Source organism: Amborella trichopoda, chromosome 3, assembly GCF_054954075.1.
Source record: "Amborella trichopoda isolate Santa Cruz 75 chromosome 3, AtrichopodaSantaCruz75HAP2 v2.0, whole genome shotgun sequence".
In the NCBI taxonomy this organism is placed as follows: Eukaryota; Viridiplantae; Streptophyta; class Magnoliopsida; order Amborellales; family Amborellaceae; genus Amborella; species Amborella trichopoda.
Window position 1 is genome coordinate 47120851 of NC_142338.1, and position 17399 is coordinate 47138249.

The window sequence follows — 17399 nt, forward strand, 5'->3', positions numbered from 1 at the left end:
TCTTTTTTGAGACAGCTCATGTTTTTTCTCTATAAAATATTTTTTTAATAGAAATTTGGATTAGAGTAAAAGGAAAGGTTTCTATGCTTCCCCTACAGCATAGAAGTTCTATCCTCCCCCTACCATCCAGCCTTTCAATTTTGATCAAAAGAGCTACTCATCGTTTGATCTTAGGTCCGACGTCTCAAAGTATTTTATTTTTAGTTTTTTTTATACAAATTGTATGAATATGAAATTTGATACGTGCTATATTCTCATTGGGATGCACCTATAAAAAATATTTAAAATAATTTTTCGATAAAATATAGCGACCAAATACCCCTTAAAACTTTGAGGGGTATTTTAGTCATTTTATTTTATTAAAAATATTTTTTTTGTATTTTTCGCTAATGCGAGATTAATAGAGGAATGGACGTCCAAAATTTGGAGTCAAAATAGCTTATAGAAAAAAATTAAAATAACATAGTGTAGAGACATGATATTGTGATTGGGACAAACTTAGCCCTCCATTCAAAATGGATGTTTGGATAAGGGGGATGATAGAACTTCTATGTTGTAAAGGAAGTATAGAAAGCTTGCCCTAGAGTAAAACATAAAAGAGATTTTAAAAGAGAGATGAGCATGTTCTATTTTTTACAACTTCATCACTTGATGTACAAACCAATCAAACATATTGTCAAGCAAAGAGATTCCAATACTGATTGTTAAGGGAGAGAGAATAAGAGGGAGGAAATCTAAAAGAGAAAATAAAAGTGGCGAAAAGTTTAAAAGTCACCATCCTATGTACTCACAAAAAGCGGGAAAAGTATACAAAAATACTATTTACTTTTTAGTATAAAGAGCGCATAATATCAATAGTTGTGTGTAATCGACTAGACTCAAAACTTAATTTTTTTTCGAATACTGTGATACACCCAAACATATCCAATTTAATATCTAATGGGCGAATGACCTCTTCGTAACAATGATTCATTTGTCATTTTTGTTGTTAGACTGTTCATTTCAATACTTGAAAAAAGATCATCAGACCTGCATTGTTTTTGTACCTCGAATTCATAAGTCTCCAATAAAAATAGATTTGCGGTGACTAATTCAATTCTTCAAAGACCTTCAGATTTATGCATCTCCAAATTCATATGTCTCTAGAACAAATGGATTTGCAGCAACTTGAATGTATTTGTGTTTTGAAAGCGCCATTAAAACCAGAGGAGAAGCATGAATTTGCTCACCCACCCCAAAAAAAAGTCTCTCTCTATAGAATATCCATATCATCTTTCTCTCTCTATATTCACGGGCCAATGAAAAGCTGATGGCTCTCAAGCAGGTGATTACAACTGCCAGCCATTGATTTCGGGAGTTGCAGGCAAAAGACAACATCAAATTATTGCATTGGCGCATTCATTCTCCATCTTTGTCTTCTCCACTTTCTCTCTCTCCTTTTCGCTTTTTTTTTATGCACTTTCACGTGCCCTAGATTCCACGCTACCCTGTTTTTAGTTTGACAAAGTTTTGCGTTCTTACGCATACAGTGATCCAAGCTGGTTCGAAACCCTAGAAAACTCACGCACCGTAAAGTTGCACAGAAATGCCAATTCAAGAAAAGAGAAGGAAAAGTATTAGGTGGATCTGCGGACTCATCTATTTATATGCGTGCCCCATTCAAAATTTTCTTTAAGTATGAATTTTGGATCTAAAACTTTGGGGTTTGTTAATCTCAGCTATGAGCATGATCATCAATATGAAATTAATTTATTTTAAAATAAAATTTAGTGTTTCTTTAGAAATTTTTTCTACCGTTTTTTTTCTATTAGAGGTACCCTTTTGTAACATCCATCGTGGAGATGGTTGTTTAATGATGAAGAGGACACAACAATATGTGAGTAAGCTAACTCACCACAACCACGTCCAAAAAAGGAATACAGTCCTTTTGAGTGTTAAGGAAAAAGTACAGTTTTCAGTTTTTCACTTTTCGGGGAAAATTATGAAATTATTATTTTTATAGTTTGTAGAAATTCAGAAGTTATCCTTAATATTTCATGTTTTAGGCTCATGCCCATTGGAGTTAGGTCAAATTTTGAATGTTATATTTCTCCCCATTATGCACTTGTACATGAAAACAAAAAAATTAAAAAAATAAAATTATGAAACCAAAATACCTCTAAAATTTGTATTAATAATACGTATAAAATTTGTATGGTTAGTTTGATCGATTTGGTTTTTATTTAATTAGTTTTATATTTTTTTACAGATGCATTAGAATGATGATGAGAAGTATGGACATGCAAAATTTCAGCTCAATATGATGCATATAAAAAGATAAAATAAAAATGTACAAATATTTTTATCATTTTATTTTTATATTTTTTACCTATGCTTGTAGTTGAGATGATGTTAAGATAGCTGAACGACAAGACAAGAAATAATGGAATTCATAATGGAGAGAACTTAGGAGTATCTCCAATAGGTGATAACATTAGAAAAAGTAGACATAGGTAGTCTGGATATTTGCAGTCGACCTAGGACAACACCAATTAGGAGGGTGCACTTTCAACCTAGGATAATACCAATTAAGATGGGTGATGTGGTCCAAGTGTTCTAAAAGAGAAAAGGAACGCCTAGAAGGTAGGGGTGGCAATGGGTCAGGTATGGGTGGACTCGGACCACGACCCAAATATATTTGGGTCTAAGTTTAGGACCCGGACCTGACCCGTCAGGTCAAAAAATTGGGCCCCTACTTGTACCCGTTAGGTCCTAGGTTTGGTTGGGTCCATTGCCACCCTCATTATGAACTTCTTTTCTTCTTCTTTTTGCGCTTACTTTACCAGCATATACCCTAATTATTGGCAATAAGGTCACGTCCCGCCATTAGATTTCAAGCTGTCTTATTTGTCATTTAATAGTTAAAGATTATGAATTCTTATTATATACGATCATTAATACACCCAAATGAATAAGGCTTGAAGTATTTTATTTCTAACAGTTTACAAGTACAGATCAAGTTCAACCATACCTGTACCTAGACCTGGACCTAGACCTAGACCCGGACCCGTATAGTGTTTGGATTCAAGTTTTGGACCTGGATCTGACCTGTCGGGTCCAAATGTTGGACCCATACCCGAACCAGTTCGGGATACCCGATAGGTCCCGGGTCGGGTCCACGTCCATTGTCACTCCTACTAGAAAGACGTGGATGGAAGTAGTAGGAAGATTTATAGTAACTTATAGTGTGACTAAGGGTATGATCATTGATAGAGTGGAATGATGGACTAAGATTTGCATAGTCGACCCAATCAGTTGAGATAAGGCTTTGATGGTAATGATGATATTTTTCATGTGTGCATAATGGTGAGAAGCATGGGTGCCTTGGGTTCCTTTCTTGAAATAGGTAGGAGACTTCTTCTCCACTCAACTAACAAAACAAAAAGTAATATTAAATGAGAAACGATCTTATAGGACTCTCCCCTACCCATGTATGTAGGATCCCAAAGGATCACCATTAAATTTGGTACGGATATATAGAAAAGTCAAGTCCTACACTCATGTGATAACTTTTCTAGAGATCTCTGCCAACTTTAATGGTGATCCTTAGGGGTCCTATACACATGGGTGGGGGAGGGTCCTATGTGATCGTCACTCATATTAAATACAAGCCATAAATATAAAGAGTAATGATCCTATGAGATCCTCCCACATCGATGTGTGTAGGACCCCGAATGATCACCATTAAATTTGGCACAGATCTTTAAAAAAGTTATTACATGGTTGTGAGACTTGACTTTTTTAGAAATCTACGCCAAATTTAATGGTGATCCTTGGGGTCTTGCGCATATAGGTATGGGGGGGTCTCATAGGATCATTACTCAAACATAAAATATGAGTAATGATCCTATGAGACCCTCCAACACCCATGTGTGTAGGAACTCAAAGGATCACTATTAAATTTGATACAGATATCTAGAAAAATAATCACATGGGTGTAAGACTTGAGTTTTCTAGAGATCTGTGCCAAATTTAATGGTGATCATTTGGGGTCCTACACACATGGGTGTGAGAGGGTCTCACAGAGTCATTTCCCATAAAATATTAGGACATTTTTAAAGGAAAAAATGTACATAAGGCATCAACTTTATATTATAGAAGTAAGGCCCACCTCAAATCCATTACAAAAGGTTGTTGTACTGCCCAAAAACCGTTCAATTATTCATCTCAACCGCATGAATATGAAAAAAATTGATTTGAAGTCCTAAAAATGGTAACATATATTATCTAAACCATCAATTTCCAAGATTTTTAAATGTTTACAAATCTGCTTGATCAAATTTAATAATTAGGGATAGATATAGATTTCCAAAGAGTTGAAGGGATTTTTGGTACCAAAACTACATTTTCTCATTGTATAGGTTTAACACCTTATTTAATCCATAATTATATCTATCAGATTGAACGATAGTCCATCTTGTTCGACGATGAATGGGTACCTTGGCCAGTCTATTCCAAAGTCAAAACTGGGTTTGGTACAAAAAAACGGTCAAATTCAATATTTGATTATGCGTTTGTCAATTTTTTACTATCAAACCAACCAACTCTTTATCAAAAAAAAAAACAAAAAGTAATATCTCGGTCAAACTTAGTTGAAAATGTCAATCGTATGCAGATTAAGCATCGTGGGGGATTGAATTCGGCAGAAATTGATTGAAACTCAGGAGAAATTAGGCCCAAGTCAACATTTGTCTGGTAATTTTAGGCAGGCTTTTTTATTGAAATTATTCACTTGAAATTCGACGAATCTGGACAAAATTCACCAAAAATCCAGGCAGAAGGATTTTCTTTACCATTTTTATTGAAATTATTCACTTGAAATTCGATGAATCTAAACGAAATCCACCAAAAATCTGGGACGATATTATTTGGACGAATTTTCAATATTTTAAAAAAAACTGTGATACAAACAGGTATTGCGTATACTTTTAAATTTTAAAATTAAAAATTCTAAAGCAAAACAACGGTATGATACTTAAATATTTAAAATTTTTAAGTTTTAAACGAAGTTTGTTAGGTTGTTAAGTTCTTTTAATGAAGTTTTAAATTTAAAAAGAGATTATTTTTTGGGTGCGGTTTGTTTACAGCTGAAACAATCAAATTAGAGCCCACCTTCAAATAGTGTCAAGAAATATGGTATCAATACTGGAAAGTTTTTTGATAGCCTTAAATTATATTTTCATCTTTAGTTATATTTAAAGCTTAAAAAATAGAGCAATGATTTCATGCAACCGTTGTATAGTAATATGATGCAACGACCTTAAAAAACCATCTTATGACCGTTTGTTTGATCCAAATTTTGAAATATACATTATTTTCATTCTAATGAATAATAAAAAAAGAAGAAAAAATTGAAAACACAACCTAGAAAATATTTTTTTAGCCCAATTAACAAAGGCCGTTCATTTTAGTGAGATGCTTAGATTTAGGCCTTAGAAGGATTTTTTCATTTTCAAATTTTTTGGATGGCTTTATTATCATTAGATAAACAATGTTAAAAAAGAAAAAATGATTTTGAGTTTATAAAGACTAAGATCTTGAAATTCACAAAATGAATGGTCTAGATTCGTTTTAGGAGAGGACTTATTTTGACCATATCTATGGTTCAAATTGAACGTTTTTTTTTTAGATTGATTATTGAGATGAAAAAAATGTGTGTGCAAAATTTGGGGTCATACAAATACCACAAACATAGTTTTCTATAAGTGTTGTTGCATTTTACTATGATACAACCACTGCATTGGATCACTGCTCTAAAAAATAATGTAGATCAAGCAGATCTATGAAAACTTGAGAACCTTGAAAATTGACGGTCTAAAAATGAGTTACAAGATGCACTATTTTCAAAACTTGAAATCCATTTTTTTGTCATTTCCATGCATCTTGATGGCGACCTAATCAATTTGATGATATTTGGGATTCAAAACAACCTCTTTTAGTGAAAGTTTTGAGGTAGGCTCTAAACATGATTGTTTAGAGTAGGCTCTAATAAACTTTTCATATATTTTTTTGCACTTCAATTGTTTAATTAACGAGAAGTTCAACCTGGCCACTCCATCCCTAAAAAAATTGGGGCTTGGGCCACAAATTGTCTTCCGAGGCCTGATTTGCTTGGCCATGCCCTCTTTTTTCCTTGTTTTTCTTTAGTTTTTCTCATTTTTTGGAACGGTTCAGTCGGGATGAGGGCTGGCCCAACCCGTTGCCACCCTTACTCCATAAATTTATCGAAAATTTTGTACAAACCCCTAATTCCCCATCGTATTTCACTTTAGACTTTCCTATTTTTCTTTCAAACTGCATAAAAAAACCCTCAAGTATTTCACTGTTCCCCTCTCCAACGTTTATTCACTTTTGCCTACAAAAACTAGCTTCAACAAATTGTTTTATTTCATCTTAATCCAAAAGTTTTTTTAAAAAGTGTAAAATAGGGTTAAAAAAGCTTTTGGATTGAGATATAACAAAATATTTTATTGTAATTAGTTTTTATGGCTAAAAGTGAAAAAACGTGAGACAGACGAGATGAGGGATATGGTGAAATACATGAGTTTTTTTTATACCGCTTGAAAAAAAATAGAAAGAGAATATAATGTAAAATAAGATAAAAAATTAAAAATCCGTACAAAATTTGCCTCAAATATATACTTTATCCATAATGACAATCTCTATCTCTCTGATTTGTTTTGATTTTATTCATGTGATATTTTACACATTTTTCCAACTTTTGCGCCGAAAGCAAATGGTTGAGCTATTCTTTTACCATTTTTTAAATTTAAAAAAATTGTTATTATTATTTTATTTTTAAAAGTTTTTAAAGACCAGCTCGTAGCAGCGGTGCAAGCCACGAGTGGGACTGTCCATTGAAGAGAGAATATTCTCTCACCGCGTGAATCGGCGATCTGACCCGAAAAAACTCGGCGATCTTTGAACTACTTTTAGAATACCAAAAATAGCTATTTTAATTTCAAAGCTACAAGTCCTCTCAAATGACCATCAGGTAGAACGAGCGTTTACAAAAATCGACCCCGAACGGTTAATCAGATATAAAGCCGGAAACGGTTTAACCAGCCTAGCCGGTAAACCGACTGGTTCAACCGTTCTAATTGGGCATGTCTTAGGCAGTCAAAAAATTGTTAAAAAAACATAAAAAAGGTGAAAAAATATATATGCTAGAATATAAAAAGCATATAAATAATGATTTAAACAAAACATATTTAAATGAAGTTGAAAATTAATTAAAAATATATTTTTTAAAAGTGAGTATTAATGACCAAAATAATATTTAATATCTACTATAATATAAAAATATTAAAAAATATATTACAAATCAAATTCCTTAATTTTAAGATTATATATATATATATATATATATATATATTTTAAAATACCGACCGATCACCAAAACTGCTTGAAACCGGAATTGGGAAGGGGTCGGTTTTGATCTAACCGGATGGTTACTGGTTTTTCTAACAATGAGTGAAACCTTATTTTCTTTTATTTTTTATTATTTTTAGTAGGTATGATGGATTGAAGCAAACAATGTCTAATTAACTTAAACTTGGCTTCGAATTGGTCATGACGAGTATATAAAATGGTAAAATATCCTAAAAGTTGAACACTATAATGGGGGAATATGACCACAAATGACAACTTGTGAAATGGAGGGAGGAAAATTGAATAAAATAGAAAACGAATATAGTAAGCTGCATGTCCCAAAAACAAAGATTTTTTCTTTTGGCATTTGAGAGGACCTTTGGCCCATTTAACATGGAATTAGAGACATCTCAACAACCCCTGAAGCCCCTCAGGGGTAATTCAAGCAAAGCATTAAACCTTACCTATTATTTTTTTAAAAAGAAAAAAGTATACAAAGAGATCACAATCATTCTTGTCTATTAAATTTTAAATAAAGTGGTTGTAAATGTATCAGTGACTAGACTCAATTAAAAAAAAAAAAGATTTTGGAATTTCATAACACACTTCAAGCTATCCAATTTAGCACATAAACGACTAGGAGTAGTTGTGACCTCATTATAACAATAGTAAATGGTCTCGTAGTATACAATCCTATTACAAAAATGCTTATGAATATTTAGTTTTTTAATCCTGAACAAGAGGAAATTTGAGCATTTTAAAACAACTTTTAAATAAGATATTTGAATAAAATGAAAATTAAAACTGAACTTTCAATTCTTAATTGAGTGCTTGATGATTTTGTAAGGATTATAACCCCCAATGATAATTTTTCCCTTTTCCAAAAAAATAAAATAAAAGGGTGTGATGGATAATTCATTTCACTCAAGGGCATTTTGCAGTCCAATTTTTTCTACTACTGCTTTAGTCCACCGAAATTGGCGGCATACAAAGTGTGAAGTGGCCGATTATTTCGCCGAATTAATCCCCAGCAATCAGGTTATCGAACTCCTTCTGTCAAGCTTCATGATATGATAACGCAGTCCACTGACGTTGAAAGGCACTTTCTCTCTCTAAGATGTCACTTTCTCTCTCTAACATTACCCTACAAACATGTCATTCCCACGCCATCCAATATCATATCTCCACGAAAGAAACTGCCCTCTTAAATTCTTCGTTTCGAGTCATAACTTCTAAGTTTTAACCAGCTGAATTCTGCTTATGAATAGTTTCTCTCTCTGCATTTAGCTGCATTGTATTGGTTCTGGATTTAAAATTTTATATTTTTCTTGAAACCCAACTCTCTATCTCTCTCTTGGCTTTTTTTTTTTTGGTTTTGGCTTATTTTTTTCTCTTGTTTGGTTTTGTTCTTTTCTTTTCTGTGTAGCTTTGTTTTATGCTCTGTATTGCAAGTTGAAGAACTAAAGCCTGTTTTAGCAAGCTCCTGCATTTCGTTTTTGTGGACTTGTTTGGAGTTTAATTTGGTTTTATTGGGTCCCTTTTCAGTTACTGGTTTTGTTCTTTTTTTCTCAGTCTAGTTTCATTTGGATTTGAATTAGTTCTGAGTTCTGAGGCTAAAGTGAAGAACTTATAAAAACTTGCATTTTCTTTTTTTTCCTGGGATTTTTCTTCTTTTTTGTTGCGTTTGATTTTGATGTTGGGTTCTGAATCAAGTTATATCCTCTTCTCTAAAACCCCCAGTCTATTATCTGTTCATTTTGAGCTGTTTCTTCCCATTTCAGTTGTTACCACCTCTCTCTTCTCTTTGATTTTGTTTAACAATTGGGTACCGAATTCTCTAGTTCGAATCCACCATGGCCACATTAGAAGATATTGGGGTCTCTGCCTTAATTAACATCCTCAGTGCCTTCGCCTTCCTTCTTGCCTTTGCAGTTCTTAGGATTCAGCCAGTAAATGACAGGGTTTACTTCTCAAAATGGTATCTTAGTGGAAGTAGGAGGAGTCCAAGGCACTCTGGTAACACCATTGGAAAGTTTGTGAATCTCAATTTCTGGACTTACTTGGGTTTTCTTAACTGGATGCCTGGGGCTCTCAAGATGAGTCAGAGTAAACTTATTGAGCATGCTGGGCTTGACTCTGCTGTTTATCTCAGAATTTACCTTCTTGGGTAAGCATACTTACTCTGTTTTTATGGTTTCCATCTTTATTAAAGAGTTTGGGGAAGTTCTTGGTCACTGAGTTGTTTTAAATGAATTCAATTTTTAGTGATGTTTTCGGATTACCTATCCCAAAATATTGTATCTGGATTTTCTTATTGATATGGATATCTGTCAATGGGGGTGATTTTGATTCAACTTGTTAAGTTTTAATTGCAGATAGTTCTGATCAGTAAAAGATTGAATTCAGTTTTCCTGTTATGACAAATATTCATAACTAGTAAAATGCTCTAGTCTAGATAACCTGGATAGCATTTGTGTTTCCATTCTGCAAATTGTGTAAAATTCTGTTCTACGAATTGTAAAAACTTTGAGGTTGAAATTTCCTAGATTATGATCTTATGCGGAGGTCACGTTTTGAAATTTAACAGTTGAAATTGTTCACCTTTTGATTTGCATCTACTATCATGTTTCCCTTGCTTGGGAATGCATGTAGAAATATCGTTGTGCTTTCTACGTCCTTCCTCCAGATGTGCTTGTGGTTCTAAATTTCTAAGACTTGCCTCTGTCCATTTGCAGCTTGAAAATCTTTGCGCCAATGACAATTCTTTCAATCTTGATCCTTGTTCCGGTCAATGTATCAAGCTCCACGTTGAATTTCCTTAAGAGAGAACTAGTGGTTAGTGACATTGATAGGATTTCAATATCAAATGTCAGTCCTGGCTCCCAAAGGTGAGTGTGTATTTCTCTTTTAACTCTCAACAAATTTTTATGTAATTAAAAACCTTATGAGAATAAATAAATGCAAAATCAGGTCTAACAATCTTATACATCTCTATGGCTACATGTGATGTCTTGCTAAAAAAGGCACATATATGTCCTGGACTAAGGAGTCTAATGATTCCCGGGGATCTTAATACCCTTTAGTATTTTTGTCATTTTTCTATTTTTCGGGTCCTTTCCAAAGTTTTAGGAAAAATTCTCTTTGGGTCAACCCACTATCTCAAATCATTTTATCAACGTCCAACTAATGATCAGTAGTTTTGCAAGGATATTGTGTTTTAATTAGATAAGCTCTGTTCTGTTGTAGGTTCTGGTTCCATCTTTCATTAGCATATCTCTATACCTTATGGACTTGTTATATGCTCTACAAGGAATATAATACCATCGCTTTCATGAGACTTCATTATCTGGCATCACAACATCGACGTGTGGACCAGTTCACCGTAAGCACCATTCCAAACATTGTTTACACTTTATTGATTCTATTGAAAGGAAAGCTCCAATTCAGCAAGTAATTGGACCAAAGTATTGTTGCTCTTATTGCCTTTGATACTACTAGACTCAAGCTTTCCTTGCGGTGGTGTTGTTTCTTCGTCTTCTAGGGAATGTGTACCATGGTCCAATGGCCAGTGGTATGTGGTACTCCAATGCTACATACACCATCTATTGCCACTGATGGACATTTGGAGATTGACTTTAGAAATTTTATCCAGGATCAATTTTTTGAATCTGACTCCATACTATGTACTAAGAATTTGCATTGAATTATTCTCTCAATACGTTTTTGCAGGTATCTGTCAAGAATATCCCAATTGCTTCGGGCCACACCATATCAGAAACTGTGGATCACTTTTTTCGGACTAATCACCCTAATCATTACATAGGGCACCAGGTGGGACCTAATTTTAAATTTTCTTAAAAGTGAAATTTTCCAAATTTTATGTTGCATGAGCAAGTTTTTTATGTTGTGAGAAATGTGAATCTTAAATATATCCCAGAGGACATTTTATGGCAAAAGATGGGTTATAGGTGATATCATATATTACTTCTGTACATCATGAGGCACCACAGTTGGCAGTTATTTTATTTCTGGGGTTAGTGCTGGAGTTCCTTACAAATGCATCGATTAATTATCAGGTGGTTTACAATGGCAACAAATTTGCGAGGCTTGTAAGGAAAAAGGAGAGGCTCCGAAATTGGTTAGACTATTACCAGCTTAAGTATGAACGACATCCTGAGAAGAAGAGACCAACTACAAGGGTGGGCCCCCTCCTTAACTTCTTTCCAAGTTCAATGATTGTTGCATTGCATTTTCATACTATACTCTATCTCAGAGAATAATTTACCTAAAAAATGGCAAGGGCTGTGTTTCTGGAATACATAATGATGGCATTAAACATTTTTGTTCCAGAGAGGTTTTTTTGGCCTTTGTGGTGAAAGAGTGGACTCCATCGACTATTATACTCAGAGGATCAATGTGCTCGAGAAGAGAGTGAGTTGTCTTTCCCGGATGATAATCATTTTGGGCCTCAAGCAGCCTGTTTTACTGTAGCTGAGAGCAGCCTGTTACTTACAGTAGCTTAAATGATGGAAAATTTATGCTAATTTTGTAAATTTCTTAATCTTTGTTTGTTTTTTCATTGTTCTATGTGGTGCAAATAGTTCTCTTCTGATTCTTCTGTTTACATTTTCAGATACAATCAGAAAGGCAAAAGATCCTAAATGACTCAAAGGGTGCTTTGCCTGTAGCTTTCGTTTCCTTTGATTCAAGATGGGGTGCTGCAGTGTGTGCCCAGACCCAACAAAGCAAGAACCCTACTCTCTGGTTAACTGATTGGGCCCCTGAACCACGTGATGTCTATTGGCAAAATCTGGCTATCCCCTTTGTTTCCCTTACCATCCGAAGGCTTATAATAACTGTTTCGGTGTTTCTTTTGGTGTTCTTCTACATGATACCCATTGCTTTTGTTCAGTCTCTTGCCAATCTTGAGGGCCTTGAGAGAGTTGCTCCTTTCCTTAGAACAGTGATTGAACTGTTAAGTATCTGTGATTTTCAAGAGACTGAATTTGATGATAACATTGAGATCACATCTGACATTTCCTTTTAATATTTTTTGGATTGACCCATTAATACCAAAATTGACTTTGGCTTTGAAAATTTTGACATGCAGGAAGTTTATCAAATCATTCCTTCAGGGCTTTCTTCCTGGTTTGACTTTAAAAGTTTTCCTATATTTTCTTCCTGCTCTTCTGATGGTTATGTCAAAAGTCGAAGGTCATTTATCTTTGTCAAAGCTTGAGAGAAAGACTGCTGAAAAGTATTACTATTTCATGTTGGTAAATGTCTTCTTGGGAAGTATTGTAACGGGTACAGCTTTTGAGCAGCTTCATTCATTCCTACATCAATCTCCTACCCAGTACTGTACTCTAATCCCTCCTATTCTTAATTACGTTGATCATTATCTTGGATAAGGTGTCTAATTGATACGATCATAATCTAATTTTCATAAAAATATTCTATTATGAAAATTTTCATGGTATATGTACCAATTTTTCACAAATTTTCTGCACATTAAAAATAGAAACTTAGGCAGGCTGCACATTACCTTCTTAGTCATACATCTTTTGTATTTCTTTTGTTTAATCATATTATAATGGTTGAGAAATCTCTGTTATTTTAAATTTTGTGTTAGCTACTGTAACAAGATTAAAACTGTCTAACTCATAAATATCAAATCTATTGCACATATTTTGAGGTGATCCTCTCAATTCTTGACAGATTTTTAGTTGTGTAGTTGTGATCTTGTGTTATCTGATGTTGTGGAAATATGACAAACATGGTGTTGATTTAATGTGGTATGAAGATTCAAATGAAGAAACTGAATTGAGACTCGAACTTAAAGTAATTGTATTTTGGATTATGTATGAAGTTAATGGTGACCGGTAAAGGCTGTCCAAGTAATGACCTGAGGCAAAGGCCTTCCAAGTAATGACAGGAGATCAAATACCAACGAGAAGTATTGGATAAGAGTAAATACCAATGTGATATTTTGATTTATGCACCTCCCACAAAAGTTATATCATTGGGGATCAGTGGGAAATGGATTGCACATTGTCAAGAATTTGAGGTATGAGTTAGAAAAAAAAGAGAGACCATTTTCTTCATGGTTGAACACTCTTAACCAGAATTTCCTTAGTAGTAACTGATGTCACTGCTTTTGTTTACTATAATGGCTCCGTTCATGTTATTTTTTCCTACCTGTCATGTATGAGTTTGTTGATTAATCTCTATTGGAACAGCTACCTCGATCTGACATAAATGACTTGCATAGTTAAACATGGGAACAGGAATTATTCTCACTGTTCCTACATCTCGTCTTATTGTATTATTAGTTTAATTGGTGTTCATGTATTTCAATTCTTCTAACTTATTGGACCAAAATGAGGAACCCAACATAGATTTCTGATCATTACAGGATTCCAAGAACTATCGGAGTATCGATTCCAATGAAAGCTACATTCTTTGTCACATATATAATGGTTGATGGTTGGGCTGGTATTGCTGGTGAGATTCTTCGTTTGAAGCCATTGGTTATATTCCATCTAAAGAACATGTTCTTGGTGAAAACTGAAAGAGACAGAGAAAATGCAATGGATCCAGGAAGCATTGAACTTTCTAATTCTCTTCCAACCCTTCAACTATACTTTCTACTTGGGCTTGTTTATGCTGTGGTCACTCCAATTCTTCTTCCTTTCATACTGGTTTTCTTTGGCTTCGCATACCTTGTTTACCGTCATCAGGTTATTACTATATCAAATTTTTGTTTCTTGGTTAAAGTTTATAAAGAAGGGGAAAAAGACATATACCCCCTATGTATTTCTACTATCCCAAATAAACCCTCAGGTCTATGGAAAGCCTATGGACCCCCTCCAAGTTAGAAAAAAGGACATTCAAGTCCCTCTGAACCTTTTTCATTGTTCAAATTTCAACATTTATTCTTTTTATATTTGCTAGAAAAGCTCCTCCTCTTTCTCCCTCTTCCTCCCCCATGAACTCATTCCCCCCCTTGTGGAAACCCCATCTCTCACTCTCTCTTCGTGTGAACCTTACAAGTAGGTTAAAAGAGGCATATCAATTTTTATTTACATGATGGGGTTATTAGAAAAAAGAAAAACGATAAATGTTGTAATCTAGACAATGAAAAAGGTTTGGAAGGGGTTAAACTCCCTTTCCTTTTAACTTGGAGGGGCCTATGGGTTTTCCATGGATCTGAGGATTTATTTGATATTACAATTATAGAGACAGGTTATTCATCTTTTTCCCTATATAGAAATTCATATGCTTTCTACATGTGAATTAACTTTTGAAAGTTAGGCTTTAATACCTGCACAAGTCATGCAGGTAATCTAAAATCTGAGCCTAGTGCCTGAATTAGTGACCCTTTTCTTTATCAGTATATGATTATATTTATCCTGGTCCTGTATTTGAAGACAAAACAACCATGACATTTTAGTACAAAGCATCAAATGCAGGAATCACATCAAATTAAATATCCATGTTTGAGTTGTTTCAAATACCTGGACCTGGGGTGAAATGGTCATGTCGGAAACACTGTCTAGGTCGCTTTCAATATTGAAAATTATATTCAGGCACTACTTTGAAATTCCAAGTTTATGGAGCACTTTCAGATGTTCCAAGGACCATCTGATATATCCATTGGAAATAAAATTTTTGGCATACTATGTAATCAACTTGATAGACACATAAAACTTTTCATTGAGTAACCAAAATTTTATTAATCTAGAAAATGGTACAATGGAAACAGGCCCATAATTATTCCATGATTCCTTATTAGGCTACAATTTCAACATTTTTTCATTTTCTTGCTTCCCTTTGCTTTTTTATCAAGTATTTTTGCTGATTTGTCTTTTTTTCATGTCAGATTATCAATGTTTATAACCAAGAATATGAAAGTGTTGCTGCATTTTGGCCACACGTCCATGGTCGCATCATTGCGAGCTTGTTGATCTCTCAATTTCTTCTACTTGGTTTACTCAGCACCAAGAAAGCAGCTGATTCCACTCCTCTGCTTATTGTTCTACCAGTATTGACAATATGGTTCCACAAGTATTGTAAAAGTCGTTTCGAGCCTGCATTCAGGAAATACCCATTAGAGGTAACTCAACAACTTTTAGTATATGTCACTTTTCTAACAATAAATTATTATATGTTGCAGATGTAATTGTTTCTGTTTAAAACTCGTGAATCTATTATGATAGATCATATAGAATTTTTAGATCATTATCGTGGTAAGAAATTATCTGTCTTGGTAAGAAATGTCTTCTCTATTCAAACTTAAGTTTGGTAAGTCTTAGAATATGGACTCCCAACTATCATATTGCTTATGTATATCATTTCCTTAGGTAGAAATATGTTATTTAGTGAGATTTACATGTCTATCATTGACTAAATTGTCTCCATAATCACACCTATGGATTATATATAGATGCTCCATGCTTTTCCCCTAACTAAGATAACCAAGTTCAGAAAGGAGAGCATTGCTCATACAAGGTATACTTGAACGAGGCAAAGCACTTGAATAAGTGAGTTACTGCAATTAGGGGTGACAATGGACTGGGCAGCCAGGTGCCCGGCTAGGCATGGGCCAGGACCAGCATATGTGGTCTGTAGGACACGGCCTGGGACAGGGCTTGACAGGCAGGTCCGGGAAATTCTTGACGCAGCCCAGCCAAATCTCATGGATGGGCTTAAGTCGGGCTCATCCTATTGTCAACTCAACTGTCCATTTCCCTGGGTATTTTCATACTTGAAGTTCTTTTGGTGTAGACAATAAAAACAAACATAAATTTCCAAATACTTCATCACAAATAAGTAAAGGAAAAAGTATACAAAGAGATCATTTACTTTTAATACAAGAAGGTCATCAACACTATTGTCCGTAAGATTTCAAAATGGGTGATTGTGACACTGTCATTTACTAGACTCAAGGTTTTAAAAAAAAATTTCTTGAACTTCATGGCACATTCCGAGCCATTAATCTGACATCTAATGACCAAGAGTAATTATGATCTCCTTGTAACAAAGAAAAAGACAACGTATCATCTACGTATCTTATAGTAGGACCAAACAGAGGCACATGATCCATAACTCATGATTTGTGTGCTCTGCTGAAATTAAACAATCCTCTCTCTCTCTCTCTCTCTCTCTCTCTCTCTCTCTCTCTTTCCTGTTTTAATATTGTTACTACTTTTTTGTTGCAGGAAGCAATGGCTAGGGACACAATGGAGCGGGCAGAAGAACCGAATCTAAACTTGATGGCTTACTTAGCAGACGCATACTTGCACCCCATTTTCCAGTCTTTCGACGACGTTGAAATGGGGGAAGTGAGAGTGGATAAGAACCTGACAGACATAGCTTCCCCCATAGACAGTGAATTGAGCTCTCCATCACCGCTTCATTATGTGTATAGCTACGAAGTGGAGCCTTGAAACTCAAGGTTTGCATGCATTGCTTTTGAACCAATGCTAATGATGCCCTCTCTCTCACCTCTAATTTCAGAGTTTTCTTTTTTTTCCTTTTTTTTTTTTTTGGCAATATACAAGTGTTGTAAATGTTGGTAGGTGTAATTCCTTGGAACACAACTGCGGAAATCACAGTTTTTCGTAGAAATAATTATAGTTTCTTTTTTGTGAGGGTTGAAAATTAAATTTATCAGTTCTTATCCAGAAAAGAATCTCTTTTCCATAAAACAAGTGCATGAATCTATCTAAAGTTTTTTAAATTTTTTTTAAAAGGTATATATGTATAGAGAAAGGAGGCAAAATCCAATAGAAAATTTTATGAATAGCGAGATGAGCCCCCAAAAAAAAATGGATTGATGACTATACAAGTTGTGTCCTTATTTAGGAAAGTACTGTACGGTGGTGGTGTTATAAAGCTATAGAAATCTTGCTGGAAAATGTAGATCTGTCATTAGAAAACTGGCAAATCGATCATCCCAACTTCTATAATCATGCATATGATAAAAT

The 17399-nt window shown here is 34.4% G+C and overlaps 1 protein-coding gene across 1 annotated transcript; it reads left to right on the top strand.

Moving 5' to 3' along the window:
- Positions 1–8644: 8644 nt before the first annotated feature.
- Positions 8645–17101, top strand: LOC18443862 (early-responsive to dehydration stress protein (ERD4)). Its single transcript, XM_006854043.4, has 11 exons — positions 8645–9577; positions 10146–10298; positions 10657–10792; positions 11140–11241; positions 11487–11609; positions 11761–11841; positions 12044–12384; positions 12521–12766; positions 13826–14150; positions 15293–15526; positions 16632–17101. Exons 1-11 carry the CDS (start codon positions 9264–9266, stop codon positions 16857–16859), a joined length of 2283 nt encoding a protein of 760 aa, XP_006854105.1. The 5' UTR covers positions 8645–9263; the 3' UTR covers positions 16860–17101.
- The last annotated feature ends 298 nt before the right edge of the window (positions 17102–17399 follow it).

Bases quoted from the DNA above. Each gene is read 5' to 3' on its own strand.
- LOC18443862 (XM_006854043.4), top strand. From the start codon at position 9,264: ATGGCCACATTAGAAGATATTGGGGTCTCTGCCTTAATTAACATCCTC. The intron at 12,767-13,825 runs GTACTGTACTCT...TGATCATTACAG, and splicing joins CTACATCAATCTCCTACCCA to GATTCCAAGAACTATCGGAG. The intron at 15,527-16,631 runs GTAACTCAACAA...TTTTTGTTGCAG, and splicing joins TCAGGAAATACCCATTAGAG to GAAGCAATGGCTAGGGACAC.